Raw genomic sequence first — 19,673 nt, forward strand, 5'->3', positions numbered from 1 at the left:
TTTCTTTGATACAACCTGTGAAGAGTAGGTTTTTAGACTGATTTTAGAGTAAGTAAATCATTTATGAAGGGATGCATGATGGATTAAGAGGAGAAAAAAAACAAGTGTTATAGGAATACTGAGAAGAAAAGGCAGAAGATGCTGTACAATGCAACAATAGAGCTTAAAGTACACTCACCCCTAAGGTCCCTGAGTTCAATGTTTATACTGTGTGACTTTTGTCAGTGTTGGCTGCCCTCTTGACCTGGAACAAGATACAGCTCAAACTAAGTGGGCAGTTTATCGAGCAGTAACTGTTTGTACTTGTACAGTGAAGGTTGAAGGCTTGTGGAGCTTAATTCTGTTAGGGAGGCATTTAAGGTTCAAAATACCTGTATAAGAACATTACAAGGAGACATTCCCTTCAGTTTTTTACGCTTTAAGCCTTTAGAAAGTAGGCTTATATTCTTGAAGTTTATTAGTTTGATGTAGAAGTTAATCGCAATTAATGGTTATTTTTTACTGTTGACCAATCTTGGATCCCATCGGCTTTAGTCTGACGACAATATAGCCTCTGGGGACAACAGTGAACATGTCGGGCGTGTAGCCAGCGGTTAGCGATAAAAGACTTCCAGTCAAGACTTCCTTTTCCACGTGCTGCTTTATTTACAGAAAAAGAACCAGTTTTTACCAGGTCTTACCTTTCATGATGCCTAAATCATGATGCAGATGAGTAAAAACTAAATATGAAGCTTTGTCAGGTCTGTCCTCAAGAGGAGAAGAAAACTTTTAAAATGCTTGTTTGTTGAACGGAGGTCGGATCAAACGTTTCTGATGCATTCGAGGAAGTCCGGAAATCTAAACGCAGAACGTCTTTCGTGACACAGCGTCAAGGGAATTTGAGGCTGAGGTTGAATTTTTGATCTAGAACAGATTGTTAGCTGATTAATAAGAAGGTAAATTGTTGTCAGATGACGCTGATGGGAGCCGGGATGTCATTACGTTCCGCCTGCTTTTGCTCTCCACACGGACTGTTTTTCCTGCATACGCCGCAGACTGCTGATACGTGATTGGTCACTATTACTGCACTACAAGCGAAAAAATCACTTGCCATCCTGAAAATCCACATCTACATTTCTATGTAGAATCTGTAAACAGACATTAACTGTTGAGTAATCTATTATTCTCCTGAATATATCATTAGTTTTTATTCACATTAAAGAGGCTGCATTCAGAGAATTAAGATTTTTGTTGTTAAAAAGTGACACACGGATTAAACAATTATCAATATATTTGTCAAATATTAACTTAATCACCAATAAATTGATTGATCTTGCATGGTCCCAAAACCTGTACAGTCTATAGAAAGCAGCATTTCTCCTTTTTTCAGTTGTCCTGCTCGTGACTCTTACGCACAGTCGTTATCAGGTCGATGTTTGTTCAGCTCCTGAGAGATCAGATAGATAACAGGATTTCATGGGGATAAAGATGATGGGGCATGCGTGTGTGTGTGCGTGCAACTTTTTTAACCTTATAAAGTGTGCGCTCATGATGGAGAATAATCTTGTTACCACGTGTGAGTACATTTGAGGAGAATACTCTGTGGTGTAATAGATAATTCATGGGTACTCTGGGGAGAAGAAAACCTTTTTCCGAGGCCTCAGTAGATAAACTACACGTTTTCCTCCTCAGCAAGCGAGCGAACAAACCTGTCATGACGGAGAGAGGGAGCGTGTGTGTGTGTGTGTGTGTGTGAACCTGAGTGTACAGTATGTTCTCACGGTCCTGATTTTGACAGTGTCATAAAGATAAAAGGATCAGACAGGGATGGTTTATGATGAGAATAGATTATTCACTTATTTATTTACTAGTAAAGAAAACACAATTTAAGTGTTTTGAAAGCTCATCCCATCCAAAAAAAACCTGTTCAATCTATTATTTATTCCAAGGACATTATGATTTTTTATTGGCTCCAAATTAGATCCTTAATATTTGCCTCTGGCAAAAACAATGAAATTAATGTTTTTCTCCTTCCTCCCAGAACAACTACAAATAACAAAAGTTACGTTTAAAAACTGGCTCAACTTCTTCTTTAACTTTCTCACACTTACATGTATATAAGCAACTTATAACAGCATGTCTGTTCTGTTTCACAAGCCCCTTTCAGACATGTACTGCCTTACTGTAAATGTGATGGCAGGAGTCTCATGTCTAAACAAGTCACTTTTTACATCAAAGTCTTAACGTCTGTCTGACGTGGTAACTTTCCCATGGCACTTCTCTACAGTCTCACTCAGTGAGAGGCAGGAGATTTCTCTATCTAATAGGTGAGAAAATTGAAGAAGGCACTCACTCAGAGAGAATAATGTCCCATGCACGGATGAGTGTCATTAATTCTTGCCTCAACAGCAATCTACATTTTTAAGTCCATCACAATTGATGAAGGCTTGCCAGTTTAGAAAATGTATGCAATAAACATGACTTAAAGGGATAGTTCAGATGTTTGGACACTAAGTTGTATGAAATACTTGCTAGTAGTGTCGTGGATGCAAAGCTATTAGCTTAAGTAGTACCGGCACGATGCCAGGGTCATGAAAGTTTTACCCTACAAAAACAAGACGCAGGCAGTGGTGATCCATTTTCGACACAAAATCCTCCTCCTAGGATTTCACATACTGCGCCGTTCTTTTGGCACTATTTTCTCTCTTGAACAATCCAGTATCACTACGCCTGCCGCAGGCCGGTTTCTCAGGTAAGCCGACTTAGTAGCTGTTTCACGTTGATTCTGACTGATTCGCGCCATTGCTAAAGTAAACATGTCGGACTATGAAAGTGATGTGGAAGATTTACCTTTAACAATGGATCCAACTGGATATCTGTATGAACCTGAATATACTGATGCTGAACTTCGTCAAACAGACATAGAACGGGCAGAGAGAGAAATGAGAGACCCCCCCCCCCCCCCACACACACACACACTGGTTAGTATTATCTAGTCTCTCTTACCCGGGGTGCGAGCACAGCCAAGCTCTTCAAAACATGCATTTTCTTCTGTCCTGGACGTGTAGGGACATGATTTTCTGCACTGCAAACGCAAAGTTTTTTTTACCCTCATCGCCTTGGTACCTATGTTCAAACCAACTACAACAAGCCAAAGTTCTCTAAGGGCATAATCCGTGTCAGGAAAACAATGAAATTTGTGCGGTGGAACATTTTTATTACTACAGCCTGGAAAATCAAAAATTCGCACCATTTAGACATGTATTTTCCTCTCTGAAGACAAACGTCGCCTCCCAAGTTACCAATTCCGGCATGTTCTCTTAGTAACAGCTGACCAATCACGTCACCTGAGAAACCGGCCTGCCGCAGCTGTAGTGATACTGGATTTGTCAAGAGAGAAACTAGCGCCAAAAGAAGGGCGCAGTATATGAAATCCTAGGAGGATGATTTTGTGTTGGAAATGGATCACCATTGCCTTCGTTTTGTAGGGTAAAACTTTTTGGTGTCATGACCCTGGCATCTCACCGGAACTACTTACTCGGCCAGAACCCCGACCACGGGACTCAGTGAGTAAGCTGATAGCTTTGCATCCACTACATTACTAGCAAGTATTTCATACAAGTTAACGTCCAAAAATCCGAACTATCCCTTTAAGGAGATAAATAAAGCAGGCTATTTTATGACAAATTTTTCAGTCCTTCAAAACACTTCACCCAAAGAGTCTATTCATAACAAAGGAAAGGTACAAGTGGTAAAACATCCCTTACTTCCATTTGATTTTGTTGTACAATGTTTTCTGTCCATCAGCTCCTGAGCTCTTTCAGACCCACGAGGGGTCCCACCCGGGGTACTCCTTCTCTGTGGACTGGTGGTCTCTGGGCATCACAGCCTACGAGCTGCTAAGAGGACAGGTAAGTGAACACACACACACAGAGAAGTAGCATCATCATGTCCACGTTTACTCACTTCATACAAGAGTATGAAAGTAGTCATGAAGCCTCAGCCTTCACAAAACAAGAGGGGAGAAAAGCTATAATTGAATTTGACCTCAGAGAGGAAGATGTTAAAATGTTTAGTCACGCTGTGCAACGAATCGCTGCAGCAGAATGAGAAAATAGAATTTAAGCATTTCAGAGCCCCGTGTAATTGGAATTGATTTTTAAGAAAATTATTTATTTAATTTAGCGCTGGTCCCATCTGGAGAAGTTTATTTGGATGTCATGGAAATAAACACAGGACGTAATGATAACTCTCAATCTCCTCACCGAGTATTAGAGCTGACAGCAGTCGTCCTTGATCACTGTGGACTCCGGATTCTGGATGCAGAATTTCCTCCCATCTTTCAGGATGACGATAACGCAAACTACAATTACCTCTGTCAAATGACAAGGCTGGAAAACAGAGACTAATCTGGAACTTTCCGAGTGTTCCTTAAACCAATACCTCTAACTTTTAGGTTGCATGATAACTTTCTAGTCCTTAAATGTATTCAGCCAACTTCCTGACCTCGAAGTTACATCTTACGCCCACTGAACTATCTTTATCCCTCCCTCAAGCTTTATTTTACCTCAAAACCTCCAGTTAACCCGACTTAAATATAAGCTTTGTCCTCTCCCTGACCTCAACGCTACATCTTATGTACATCAAGTCGTCGCTCTTACCTTAAACTTGTGTACTTTGATTTTTCAAGTGCTTTTAACCTTCAGTCATTCAGCGATGGATTGCTGAGCACACACTTACACACCCAGGACTTACTTAGAGTGACATTGACGTTAGCCCCATTTACACGCTTTCCTCATACTTCAATTTTCCTTTATTTAAACCTTCTCCTAAACTTTCCCTCACCCCTCTCTCTCTCTCTTCCACCCATCTTCTCCGAGAAAATTCATTTTCACTTCATCCCTCTGTCTCCCAGGGACATTCTTCTACACCTTTCTCTGACTGGCACATTTCATCGCCGCCTATAAAGCGTGAGTCTGTCTCGGGGCGTTAAAAAACTGGCCTGTTGGATGTGCAGAATTATTTGGCTGTTGAAAATGGAGAGCTAGCTCACTATTATCCCGCTCCAGGGCACCTTCCGATCCCTCCTCACACCTTTACTTCATCTTATCTCTCGCTTTTAAGCTTCAACCCCTTCTCGCTTTATTCATGCTTCGCTCAAACCGTTTAACTCCTCTCTCGCTAACAGTGCCCCCCTGCCAGGTCTTACCACAGGTTGCAGGTTCAGATCCAGGCAGCTTAGCAACTCTTCAGAGCCACAACTCAATCACTGTCACTCAGTGTCTCCCCCTCCTGCCTGCGCTTGTTGTTTCTAAATTAGACGGTCCCAGAGAAGAAACAAAGAGAACTCCAAGTAATTTTCTAAAACAAATGTTAATAAATTGTAACAATATATGAGCCAATTTCTGCCTTCTGCACATCTGATTTCAAAATAATACATTACTGGTTATATGACACCTTATGTGCGCCCTGTCTGGGGGAACATCTGCAGAATTGGAATATAATTGATATCATGCGTCTAAAAGAGCGTGCAATATAAAATGAAGAATGGTGAATCATCCTCCTGGGTTGCATGTCGTTCTATTTCTCTTCCTGTTTCGCATCAGTCTAAGTAATCTGACGAATGGCATGCAAAGAAATTGCAATTTCATCGCAATCTCGATATGAAAAACACTGCCAGCGTGGCACTGCTCTCGTCCATTATGCCATTCAAATGAAGGCTGCCAAATACCGTCAGATTAGTTGGTGTGAATTTGGTAGTAAAAGAAACCCCACAGCTATAAGGAATTATTTTGGATTCATGAGGGACATGTTCATGCAAACACCGGTACTGTGTAAAACATGCAGAACAGGAGATAGACAACAAGTTAAAGCCAATTCGCCGATTTTCACCTTCAGTCCTATCACGCATTTGGAGGACGCTATCCGCTTTCCAATGGGCCCTGGAAAACCTCTGGAGGCCAGGGAGCTTGCTAAACTACACTTCCTAAATCCAGGACGCCCGCCTCCGATGTCTGTAGTGTTTAACTGATCCACCCATCCATGCATCGTTTTTTAGACGATCCACCGGTATATTCTCGTCGTATTTCAGATTCTGTGCCGCTCTGAGCCACTGCCTGCAGCGAAACGGTATTATTTCACTCCAGCGTCTCTCGCTGGGCCGTTCCTTTCAGAGGGAGGGGCGCAATGCATGCTGGGTTTTGTAGGAATGTAGAATGGGAGAAACCACAAGGTGTTTGTACAACTTTCTCCACAGCTATGGCGCCAATTTCAAATATTATTGCTTCTGTCGATTACAGAGAACACCAGCTTTAACTGACTGTGGCTTTTTCCAGGGGCGAACTGCTCCTTTAGCAATATAATCACATTGCAGATTTTTCTTAAATCAATCAGGCCTAATTAAAATTCTGTCAAAAAGAGAATGTTCAATCATATAAACTTGTACTAACAAACAACCCAACCAGCCTGATCTTGTGGAGTCTTGTCACTGTGTCATTCTCCAACTCAAGTGGAAGGACTCTCTTTGTCCCAGACGCAGACTGGATGGTGACGAAGGACCCTCAAAAGGCTTTCCCTTGCTATCTGACCCATATAATGGCCTTTCACACTGAAAGGCACAGAGTTTAAGTAGTGTTTTGAGAATAGTCTCTTATTCCCTGTTTCCTCTATCATTTGTCCTCATCAGTGCAGTAAATGGGTTCACAGAAGGTGAGCACAAGAAGAACAGGAAAAGGGGGGAGGGCTAACTGCGGAACAAACTTTAAGTACTAGTTGTCTTAAAGTTTGTTCCGCAGTTGGCACACAAGTACTTTATCAAAGAAACTCCTCCAGGCAGTGCATCACTATGAAAACAAGAAATCTGTAACATATCGTCTCCCTTTCCTCTTCTTAGAGACCGTATGTGATGAGATCCAGCACACCAGCTAATGAGATCCTTCAGACCTTCCACAAGGTGCATCCCAGCTACCCAGCAGCCTGGTCTTTGGAGATGAAGTCCCTCCTCAGAAAGGTAAATGATTGGCACATGCATGATGCGAAACAGGTGTAAGCATTAATCTCACCTTTTCACATGTTATTGTCCCTCTCACTGAACAAAGTAAATCGACAGGTGGCTGCCGACAGGAAAACAGGAGGGATTATACATTACTTTAAAAAGTTAAGGTATTTTTAGTCTGAAATTGTCGCACGTTAAAAAACAAGACTAGGTCAAAACCTAGTATGTGGCTGACCGCATCAGGTCAGTGTGTGCTTTTGTGCGTAATGTGTTACAAGGACTGTCCTCATGAGGCCGATGACAACGTCCGTTAAAGCAGGTCCTGCAGACGTAGGTGGGGACAACGGACGAGCAGCAGAGGAGCAGCCCCGCCTACTCCCCGAACAAAGTATCCAGAGCCGTACAGACAAAGAGTGGCGTCAGTGGGGGTATAATATGCTCCATTATACACCATTGCGATGTTGCAACTCTCTCTCTCTCTACGGCTCCAAAAGTACCGTCACTCAGTCAGTTACTCAGTCAGTGACAGTCAGACCCGTGTGCAGTCAACCAAAAACTACGACCTCACTTCGTGTCAATTACATTTACACTCCGAATCCGAAAATGTGTGCGTGTGTGTACTTTTACACACACTGCCAGCCGCTGCTCAGGATCAATTGGATCGCGGAAATTGGTGGTTTTCTTTTTAATGTGTGGTTCCAGTTCTGCTAGAAGTTTATCAAACTGGACCACTGACATCCTGAAATACAGCTGTAAATGATCAGGATAATTCTGCAGCTCCTTGATCAACGGGTGAAACTCTCCTTGCTCTGGACAACTTTTCAGGATCGGATGGACCCAGTATTTTCTTTTTCTATTCTCAAGAAGTGAGAGGACCACAAAATCATCCTCACTGCTTGACGTATCCATTTTGTCTTGTATTGCGAGTTTCTGGATAGAAAATTTTTGGATTGAAAATAAAAACACATGGAATAATAAAACATATCGGACTCAGTGAAGAAGAAGAAGGTATACTTTATTAATTGCAGAGGGGTAATTCATTTTTTTCACTGTACAGTACATTCATGCTACACACACACAGGCCTGAAATACTCACATGCAATGTAATGTAGAGATGTCAGAGTGAGGGGGGATTCGGTGCCTTGCTCAAAGTCACCTCGACAGTGCCCAGGAAAGGAGCTGACATCTCTCCAGCTAACAGCTCCAATTCCATGCTTGGTCTGTGGCGGGACTTTAACCGGCCACCCTCCGGTTCCCAAGCCAAGTCCCTACAGACTGAGCTACCGTCTACCCCAAGTGTGCAAGGTTTCTGTGCGGAACAATTTTTATCGGATGACGGATTTAAAAAAACGCATACAAAAACTTGATGTGCAAAGACCTTTATGCCACTTCTGCATAGCAAACATAGCATCTTTCATGTTAAGTGGCACTAGGTGCATATTAGCCATGATGTAAGTAACCCTTGTGAATTTTAATTGTACGCTTCTCCTCTCTCGAGTCGGTTGATGAGAGTGTCGCATCATATAATCAATGTTTGTTTGAATCGGGTTCAAAGCACCTCAAGAATGTACTGTGGTCATTTATTAAACGATGCTTGTGCTGACTTCTAACATTAGTGATGCCCGATGGCAAAATCAAACTCCAATACAACGATTCTGCAATGTACATGAGTAGGCAAAGTTTGTGTTGTTTTTAACTTTGTGTTGCCTTGTTGCTACTTTGTGAAAGATAGTCTGGATTTTGGTTTATTTCATTATTTAATCCCTGTGGGAAAACAATTAGCAAACCTGACAAAACCAGCTCTTCATTCGGGGCAAACAAGGTGCATCTTTTGAATCCTAATCAGGGGGAGACTGTCACTGCTGCAGCACTACTTTGTATACGAGTGGGTTATCTGTTCATGGAAATCTGGCAGCGCTTAGTGTGGCTTTAGAGACATAATCACAATGTACAATAAGTATTCAAAAGAAGGTTGTGTGGTTGAAGAAGGACAGTAGTGTACAGTGTTAAGCTTACTTAAAGCACAAAACAGAAGACCACTTTCGTTCAGTGTAAATATTCTTAAATCGTCTATCAAAGTGTCAAAAATCTCTTCTCCTTGTCACTATGAAGCCACCAGCAAAGCTAACACAAACACTGATGCTGTAGCATCTTGTCATGGCAGCGATCCACTGCAGTCTAACTGTTGCATTGCTTCGTGCTCAGACTCCATGAACCTCATTGGCATTCTAGTCGCACGTGTAAATGTGTGCGCATGTGGGAGAAACAGGAAGAGGGAGTGCGTGTGTGTGTTTGTTTGAGTGTGTAAGTGAAAGGGGGAGTGATGTAAAGAAAGTGAGAATATAATGTAGGAATTCAATGCTCAGTATATTCGTCCTTCATGCTTCACAGATCTCTCCTCATCACCATTCCCTTCCTGTGTGTATCTCATTTTCTCCTCCTCCTCTTCTGACCTCTCCTGTCCCCTCTTGAACATCCTCCACCTTTTCTTTTGTCCCCGTATCCTCATTCTCAGACACATCCTTCAGGGCGAACATGTCCTTGTCGTATCTCAGTGGGACTCCTGCCTGTAACTTTCCGGCCATGTCTCCCCCACGTGGATAATCGTACTTACTCTAATCCTTTTTGTCTCCTTCAGTTGCTGTGCATAGATGTCCAGAAGCGCATTTCCTGTCTAGCAGAACTCCAGGATCTGGACTACATGTCAGATGTCAACTGGGACGCTGTGCTCAGCAAACTGCTTCCTCCAGGCTTTATTCCCAATGTGAGTATCAGAGAGGACTTCGGCACTGCCTCAGTATGCTAGCAAACAAAATCTCAACGTCCTCGTTCATGTTGCTGATCAAAGCAACCCCACGTCTTCCAATCCATCCTCCCTCAAATTTGGTAAAAATGAATTAGCCAACATCCAATACTTTTCTCTGTGGATCCCTTAATCTTTTAAACTATAGCACGATTTTGCTCCTTTTCGACAATTCACAATAAAAAAACCTCCATCCCTTTAATCTCTCCCTCCTTCTATCCGTCTCCCCCATGTATTCCCTATACCAGTGTTTCCCCGAAGGCGACAAAGATGCAAGAAAACGTTGATGTAGCCAGAACTACCCACTCTTTATCTTATCTATTCTTGTCCATCTGTAGACACCGCCCCCTGCTGGGCAGAGCCGGATCTCCCACTGTGTCTGTGAGTGTAGTCTGAATAGAAATGAGCAGCTCACACGCGTCTTCATGCCTCTTAGAGGAAGACAAAGGCAGAGAAAAACTCTGCATGCGTACCTGCAGCTCTACAGGTGTTCCGTGGATTATTATGATGAGTTGGGCAAAGATGCATGTAATAATATCACTAAGCAGGAAGTGGAGCGGCTGGGTTTGCAAACTGGTGCGCTGTGCTCCGCTGTGGAGTCATTTCATTACAGTAGCAAAGTATGATTTACTTTACCCAGGGTCAAAGCTGGTGACTGTACAGGAGACCACACAAGATCTAAATAGAAGCTTTGACAGCCTTTTCTTCACTAATTGATTCATTGTTTCGTCTATTAAAACTCTGGAAACATTGTGTGATTTAACATGCTTCTTATTGTCCCAGTTTTGATTTAATTCAGGATATATTTTTTACTTGGAATATGAGAAACCTGGTCATTAATATCCCTGTTTGTTGACGACATCATTGATTTCTCACCATTGCAGTCAATAAGTTCAAAACCAACACAAATAAGGTTAAAATCTTTGATAAGGTGTTCACCTGCAACAGTATCCTGGTTTCTATTGGACTACTCCAGGTAGCATATAGGTTTCTTAAAACCAGAGTAAGGACGTGTCCAGATTTCTGCAACCAGGGTGTGATGTTAAAATGCACAACGCATAACCCTGACTTGACTTCAAAAATCTGCTTTTATCCTGGATACTATGCGTGCATACGCCCTCATTAAAAAGTGCAGATCATATTTTTCCTTAAGCCCCAACTAAGGTCTGCAAATAACTCTGCAGTCCAAAAGTTCAAATCCCAAAGATATTAAATGTACTATCACACAAGAAAAAGAAAAGCAACATATTTTTGACGTTTTTGCTTAAAAAAAAAAAGACTTTAAAGTTGTAATCTGGAAGATCTGAGTTTCATTCTCTTTGGCGGCACCTATGGTGATAAACGGTATTGCGAGAGCACACTTCCCAGATATCCAGACAGTGTTGCATGTGTGACGTCCACGGTTGGCTCCGGTTGTAACTCTTGATTTTCCTCGCTGACAGTCGCTTTCCTTTTTAGACCGTTTGCCTTCATCTGAGCGTCAAATTTGTTTCTTTTTCTTTGTTCACTTATTTTTGAAGTTGTATCTGTAGTCATCCATCTTTTCTTTCTTTGTTCAGCCATAGTAGATTACTGTTTACTCCCAACACTTGCAGAGACGGGAAAAGCAGCCGCTTAGCTCCGCCTACCCTCTCTGGCAGACCAACCACTGCTGGGTGATGGAAAATAACTGTTTGGGATTTTTTCTGTGAAAGTCACCACCAACGCCCAGTCTGTAATACTACAAATGCTAAGGCTTTCATCAGTGGGCCATAGGCTCAATCACCATTGTGTAGATCATTTCGGCGATAGATAGTGACTTAACAGACATTTATTTACATGAAAATCTTTGAGATTATTACTTTAATGACTAATCATTATTATAGTTGTCTCTGTTGGTCAGACAAATTAACAAAAATCTGTCCGTATAATATTGTTAAAGCAAGGTGACACTCACTGTCACTGCTTATTGCCAGAGCTGAATACATGCAGAATAAAAACTCCCACAAGTGATTAGATGACTGAATGACTTTATCACATTTATTAATTACATCTTATTTTATGGGATGCAGATGTCAGACATTGAGACAGGCAAGATTTTTTTTCCTGTTTATGTTTCAATCTTAAAGCAATATTTTAAAAATTGTGGAGGAGCAGCAGAGGAGCAGCCCCGCCTACTCCCCGAACACAGTATCCAGAGGCATATAGACAGAGAATCGCGTCAGTGGAGGTCCAATATCCTCCATGATCCGCCATTGCGATGTCGCAACTCTCTCTCTCTACGGCTCTGAAAGTACCGTCACTCACTCACTCAGTCAGTTACTCAGTCAGTCACATACAGACCCCAGCAGTCAGCCAAAAAGTAGACATACACTATATTGACTCATTTACAAGTAATCTGAAGTTGGGGCTGCATCCTTCGAAGGACGTATTTGAAGGCTGATTGCATCACAGCGGAGCTTCAAAGGCTGTCCCAATTCAAAGGCTCCTTTAGATGCAGCAAATGTGTCTCATTTTCCCTGGCCACGAAGGATCCATCAGGTGCATCCTTCGCAGTCTGATGTACTCCGATTTATTGCTCACCAATTCAAACGAGAAGGTGGACTCTCAAGCGGCCGAGAAATACAGTTTTAAATGTAAAAGTTTTTGGTTTCAAGTCAATCAAATAGCTAGAGATACAAATGTTAAAAATAACAAAAGGGCCCTTGACACAAATTATCTTAAAAAAAAAAATAGGTTAAATTACTTTGTTTGTTTTGTTAGCTAGTTAGCCCCTAGCTACTTGTCGCTAGGCGACAGGAGCAGCATCTGGGGACACGAGGTTAAGGGCGGGAACAGCTGGCGACGCAAACAGGAAATCCTCCGTAGACCAGACCGTCTCATTTCCGTTCGGCCTACGCGGCCTACACAGGCTACAAATGAGTCATCCTTTGTAAAGTGCGTGCTTTGAGGGATGCAGCCCCTGAGTTGAGACACAGAATACAAATGTAGAAGTACCACAATGACTGACTTCCAAAAATGTTATGTCTCAGAGTTAATATTTTTAACATTCATTATTTTAAATTGTAAAACTAACATTTGTTTGATTTTTCAAATGTGGATCTCAATGCGTCTGTGTCTCTACAGAGGCGGAGATTAAACTGCGACCCTACATTCGAGCTGGAGGAAATGATCCTGGAGTCCAAACCGCTGCACAAGAAGAAGAAACGGCTTGCAAGAAAAACCAAGGACCAGGGATCTGATGGGTCCCCACAGGTAAGGCTTTCAATTAGAATGATTAAGTACAGTAATTACACATTTAACAAGGAGGGTGAGGAGCATTTCGTTCCAAATGAGACACCTGCCACTTGAAGGTAGAAGCAAAGAAATTCTGTTTAAGAGACAGAAGCTTTGACGTTTACTGATCATCTATAATTTAGACACTGTTTTTTAACCATGCCGTTTATATGTATACGTTTAGCCCATTTTTAGCTTGGTGTATGCTGCCTTCAGTGGATTCTCTCTCTCACTGCTCATCATTATTCATTAAAGAAAGCTGACCGCTGGTTCCATTTGGCCCAGTTACAGGTGATAAGTTGCTCCTTAGTTTGTCTTTTAAGTGTGTCTGGAGTGCCATTAAGGATATTGAGGACATATTTTAGAGCTCTGTCCTGCCTCACCTTCATCAGAACAAATGGCCCGTCTGACTGCTGCGTGTATTGGGATGGCAGAGAATGCAATCACCTCGCTCTCGTCTTTCAGTCCTTCACTCCGTCCACATAAATCAGCCGTTGCCCTCTGAGTGTTTATACAAAACAGAGAGAAAAGAACTGAAAGGTTAATTTGATTACTTTGTGAAGTGAGAGAGGGTAAGGGTTAGAGAGGGGAGGAACAGACTCATATACCCACATTACACACTCATAAACACATCGATAGAGGAAGCGGATTTTATTTTTGGTCCACTGCAGCAGTGGGAACGAATATATTAGGTATATTGACTTCCAATATTTGTTTTCCTTTTACACGAGGGTCTTTGGTCTTCTAACCATGGACACATTTTAAGATATAGATTTCCATAATAAAATCTGTATCTTCATGTGTCACGGATAACAATAGACCAATGTACCAGCTACCGTCTTCTACTGTTCCCAAAACACACCTCTCTCCACGTTACTTCTCTGCACGGACTTACTTCTGTAGACAATCTAATGGCTGCTGTTGAAGCGTAATATAGGTGCTATTGGTGTTATATTACAAACAGGGCATTGCCATTTCGGTAAAAGTTTTATATGGATTGAAGCTGAGACTTTTATTTCAGGTGGTGGGTTAGCATTTGCTACCATGACACCTTGACATGTTGTCTATAAGTATTTTGTGTTTAACGTTGAGGTAGATACCTTCCCCTAAAGGAAAAAGTTGCAGTAGTATGGCAAGATTTTATTTTACCTACCACATTTGCTGCACTCTTGTTAGCTTTTTTCCCCCTCTTTGTCTATGTGACTTCACGTGGAATTCACTGACAGCATACATGGAACAGAAATCCTGTTTTGATTCTTTGCAACTCCAGATATTGTTGCATGTAGGCCTAATTTGCGGTGATGAGGAGCAGGTTTGTGTATGCGGAGGCAAACAGTTTTGGACCGTGTCTTCGTCAGTGGGTCGTGCCTGGTCGATTCAGCTGGCTCGCTGCAATATAACGGACATTGAAATCTGCCTTTATGAACTTGTTTGAATGCTGACAAAGAAAGGTGAACAAATGAATCACAGAATCGAAAGATGAACAGTGCATTGACAATGATTTATTTTCATACCACAACATGCATCCAAAACTTGTTCACACGTCCACACCTCAGTGGTTTATTAAGATATACTGGTTTGTTTAAAAGTCACTACAATGATTAGTGTTGGGGTTAGGGCTGGGCGATATATCTCGTCAAAACGATATGAATATGTCTATCGTATGTGTTTTCTATATCGTCTCTATCGTGATGTCTGGCTCTTTGCCATATCCAGGAGTAGTTTCGGGTCTTTGTTTTACAGGTTTAGGATGTGGTCTTAACAGAAAACGATCTTATTTACATTAGAAACGGCTTGACCGTATGAGCCGAGACGGAGAGAGAGAGCTCGGGTGGGAGAGAGAGAGATTGCGCCGGAGTTACGTCCGTAACCTGTTGTTGTTAATTCATTTTTTACTAACATAATGTAGGTTAAAGCCTACGTGAGACTTATGACTACGTTTTATTTCAAAGGAAATTAAGCAGGAACCGCAATAAGGAGCCTTGTAAGTGACTTTATCTACCAAACAACTTCTATAAATGTAAATAATAAAGTTAAAAAAACCGCTGCCCCGGAAACAATCCAAAATAAAAGCACTGTGAACAAATGCTAGATCGGGCTTTTACTTTGACAGGAAGTGTAACTTTCCATGTCTTTGACATTCTCTATAGGAAGAGATGTTAATATTGCTGTCAGAGATCAATACATTACATTTTCACATTGAAGGCTAGGACTATATCTTATTTATTTTTCGTCCTTAAATTTACTTGAAATTGTTACGTTTGCACAAAAGTTCTTAATAAAATAAGAAAATACTCAGTACTTTCTATTCGTCAAGTATGTAATTCACACAGGATTATCCAAAAATAGGCTTTACTATGTTGCTTATTTCATATAGACTAATTATTTGTTAAATTATCAGAAAACAATTTATATCATGATCGAGATATGAAAACTCTTTTTTTTTATTGTCCAGCCCAGTTGGGGTTACTATTTCAATACGCTTTATCTTATTTACTGGGATAATTCTAATTTTGGACGGGTTAAAAGGAGAAAAAAAATATTCAAACACTGATTTTTGCCATCGATAACCATGGCAACAATGGAAGCATTCTGGTGAGCCCTGCTTGCTTGTGATTGGAGGAAAAAAGTCACAAAGCTGCCATCTCGAGAACTCTGATTGTACCTTTTACACAACACAAAACAGACTCAGATCCACTACACTTTCGCCTTTGTTATACAGTATTTAATTAATCAGTCTCAATTTTCCCTTGAGGTGAAAGAAGTAGAACAGTCCGGGTGTCATTCACTAACAGCCTGGTGTCGATATTCATTGTCAAATACGGCAAAAGACAGAATAACTATTTCTGCATTCAACACTAAAACAACGTCCTGCCAGTTTTCCTGCCACACGGGAGATTTCAGTAATCTACCTTTAAACAGGAAGTCAGATCTGTTTATCAGAAGAAGTGTATTTACAGTAGAGGAGTACATTGATCAGTACAATGGGGTGAGTGCTGCGCTGAAATCTGGGCCTTTGTCCAATTCTTACTCTTAGGTTTTCCCATTGAGACAGTAAAAGCTCTGAGAGATCCAGCGGTAAACACACTTTACTAGAATCAAATAGGCCATTTAATTTGTCTGCTTTCACCAGTAATAGTGCATCCCCCAAACTGCTCACGCACACACGCACAACTCAGCTTATTGCACACACAAACACAACCTATTTCATTACAAAGTCAATAAGTTTGGACCCTCTCACACTCTCTGGCACATTAAAAGAGTTTATGTCACTCTTTTCTAATAGAAGGGAAGCAATTTACGTGGTGTAGACTCCACATACCTTACGAAGAAGTCAGAGCTGGCTCAGAGTGCGCTATGCTTTATGAAAGCTGACAGCTGCTTGTGGAGACCTGCCTGTGTGAATATATCAGTGATTTCTCACTGTGCAGCCAGACAACATTCGTCATCCCCCGGCCCCTTCAGACAAAAGTCTCCTATTCTAATGGAATAATGATAGCAGCCTTTCAGGGAAACGTTTGTTATGTTTACGGTGGAAATGGTTCTGATCTCTTGTGGCTTGCATTTCCTTCTGCATTCTGGTATCACCGAGGCACTATATGATAAATGCAGCTCAAACAAAACAAGGGTAAAAAAATGTTCAGCTGTATTTACTGCACAGGTTTACTCATTAGGGTGGAGAGTACGAGTCATGTATGTAGAATTGTATCTCTAATGTACTTATTTTACTACTTTGAGTACCATGTACTGTGTAAAGCAAGATTGCGGTTGTCATGTCTGAGAGGTTTTATGTAGGTCTTTTTTATTCTAAAATACCCTTTCCCTACCATGTATAGGCTTAGGCGCAGCGTATATAACAAGCTTACCGTCTCCTACTTTCTGTCGGCACACACACAACCTCACGCTGTGTGTGCGCTGCCAGTGTAGCCGTTAAAAGTAAACAGTCCGGGGGTTGTGGTTTAGCTCGGTTGGTAGAGCAGGCGCCCCATATACAGAGGCTACAGTCCTCGTCTTCACCCACTCTCTCCTCCCCACATTTCCTGTCTCACCTCAGCTGTCCTATCAAAATAAGGCAAAAAAATGATCGTAAATAAAATAAGTCTGTGGCATGTCCGCTCTGTGAACGGTCCAGTTATGTAGCCACAGCGTTAACATGCACTAGGACGAGGTGCCGCTGATGACGGGAATACACACACTTCGCGTAACACGCAGACTCTGCATGCACAGTGGTCAGTTCACTCTGTGCTCTCATAAAAAGCTGCACTTATGTGACAGACTTTTCCTGTTGTTCTATGTGTGGGAAACACTGCCATGAGTGTTACGTGGGTCATCAGTGTTAGGGAAAGTAAATCTCCCTCATGTGTGGGGAAAACGTCCGTTTATCCCGGTAATGACGGTATCTGTCGTGGCAGAACATGACACCGGTGACTGTATTGAAATCGGTATACCACCCACTCCTATCTTTTCCTCTTTTTTTCATAGTCCAGTGCGCTTTTTTTTTTTTCTCGAAAGTTGCCCTTTTTCCTGGCATTTGACCAGGAGTAGGGGGTTGCTTGCTTACGTCAATTAGCGTGTTCTGGAGTGATAGTTGCTCTGTCGCGAGCGCAGCGACCAGCGTGTAATGTGTTGTTGACAGCAGTAGCCAAAGTGCCTGCAGTGATGCTGACATCAGATTACCGCAGGATTCTGCATATAAAGTAATAATAAAGAGGACAGAACCAGTCCGCTCTGTAGCACACTGCCATTCTGGCACAATAACATCAGCAATCAGAGTCTGGGGAATTTGTCCTCCCCTTTAAAACTGCTTACCATAAACCATCTCAGGGTCACTTTTGAAGGTGAACAGCATGCCAAGCATTACAAGTCTTACTTTTCCTGGCCAACCTGGTTCATTTCTTGAATGGTCTATTCTGTGATGGGCCTTGCTTTTAGCTCACGTTGTCTATAGCTTCTGCAGAATTCTGTGGCTAAACTGACCATAGTAACATCCCAACATTTGTTCCTGGCTGTCTCTTCATCCGACTTCAAATAGTCTTCTGTTTTTGTCTGATTTTGTTGTCCTTTTTGTATACACGCTGTTTACACCACTAACAGTAATAGTAAGGCTAGTGGTGTCCAGATATTCAGAGGAATACAACTTCTTCACCTCATTAGCCAAAGATAAGTAATTTATTCAAAAAACAAATGCTGTTTCAGATCATCCATTTAGCTTAAAAATTGACTGTTAAATACAACATTGAAACTTTACTTTAAAAGATGATTGTTTTGGGGCTTTTGCCTTTATTAGATAGGACAGATGAAGTGAGACAGGAAATGTGGGGAGGAGAGAGTGGGGGTTGACATGCACCAAACGAATGGGCAGGCCGGGAGTCGAGCCTGCGATCAGCGCGTCGAGGACTGTAGCCTCTGCATATGGGGCGCCTGCTCTAGCAACTGAGCTAAACCAGCACCCCGAAACTTTACTTTCAAAATTAAATTCGCATGCATTTGAAAAACTCATAGTATGTGCAGGTCTGTCAGGGAGAATATTTAGTTTACCGTCTATAAAATATCTTTATGTTTGTTTGTGCAATGCTTTACCATATCCATTAACAAAGGACCTGCGGGGCCACTTGTGCTGGGTGTATGAAAGAGAGAGCCTCAGAGAGAAAGTGAGTGCTTGATGTGTGTTTGTGAAAGAGGAGGGTCTGTGCAGCATTTCTGAAGCGTAGCAGATCAATATTGAATGAAGAAAGCTAGTTGCCCTAATGTCTGTCCCATCCAGCTTTTTACTCATTACCCTGAAGCTGCTCTGTATTCTTTTTGCATATTTCTCCTGTCCCTCCTCATTTTCTTCTCCTCTCTGACCTTATTTCTCCTTCTTTATCCTCAGACTCCTTCCACAACTCTGCCTTCATGTCACTCTCACTCCCCCCAACCCCACGCCACACAGCATTAGTCCCCTTCCTCGTCCATTTTTTCAAGCTCCTCTTTTATCTTTCTTCCTCCGCCTCCCTGTCGCTGCTACGCTCATAACGTAGCATAAAATTAGCTCAATTAAATCACAGATAATGTGGAGCAGAAAATTAAACTTGTGCTGCGAGAACAATACAAATTGGCAGACTCCCGTCACACACACATACACACATCATACACACAAGTACAGAGGGACTACGTGCAGAATGGTTAGTGTGTCCATGTGGGCATGAATGTGTGTGTGTTACAATACAGCCCTTTCAATGACCCTACTGTAAGGAAATATACAAAAAAAAAGTGTAAACAGTGCAGAGAATGTGGATTTTGTAAGACAGCATTTGTACGTCTTTCGACAGGAAACATTAAGTTAGGTTTCACAAAATTTCAGACCAGTAAGTTTATGAAAGAAAAAATTCTAAAACTATCATTTACTTTATAAGAAGTGTTTGATAAGGCATTGCTAGGTGGCTGATCCATAGCTGCTCGGGTGATGCTTAATAATTTCACTGTTCGGAGAGATTGCTGGAGTTGTTGCCATGTTGTTTTGATTGTTTGGAAGGTTGTGGCTTCATGTCTATTAGGCTCTAAATGACCCTTCGCTAAGCCCCTCCCTCTAACAGCCACTGTCTAATCCTACGTTAGCAACAGTAACTAGGCACGGGTGGCCAGTCAAGCTTTCAGAACTAG

General features: G+C 41.8%; 1 protein-coding gene across 1 annotated transcript in view; it reads left to right on the top strand.

Annotated features, from left to right (window-relative positions):
* Window positions 1–19,673, top strand: part of stk32a (serine/threonine kinase 32A) — an 84,803-nt gene that overhangs the window by 56,523 nt on the left and 8,607 nt on the right. Inside the window, exons 7-10 of the mRNA XM_069673738.1 lie at window positions 3,787–3,890; window positions 6,872–6,988; window positions 9,612–9,737; window positions 12,882–13,010. Coding sequence (XP_069529839.1) covers window positions 3,787–3,890; window positions 6,872–6,988; window positions 9,612–9,737; window positions 12,882–13,010 — 476 coding nt within the window. The remainder of the gene's footprint in view (window positions 1–3,786; window positions 3,891–6,871; window positions 6,989–9,611; window positions 9,738–12,881; window positions 13,011–19,673) is intronic.

The sequence above is a fragment of the Semicossyphus pulcher genome, unplaced genomic scaffold (assembly GCF_022749685.1).
Source record: "Semicossyphus pulcher isolate SPU_LCO1_2020_fin unplaced genomic scaffold, fSemPul1.0.p SCAF_10, whole genome shotgun sequence".
Taxonomy (NCBI): Eukaryota; Metazoa; Chordata; class Actinopteri; order Labriformes; family Labridae; genus Semicossyphus; species Semicossyphus pulcher.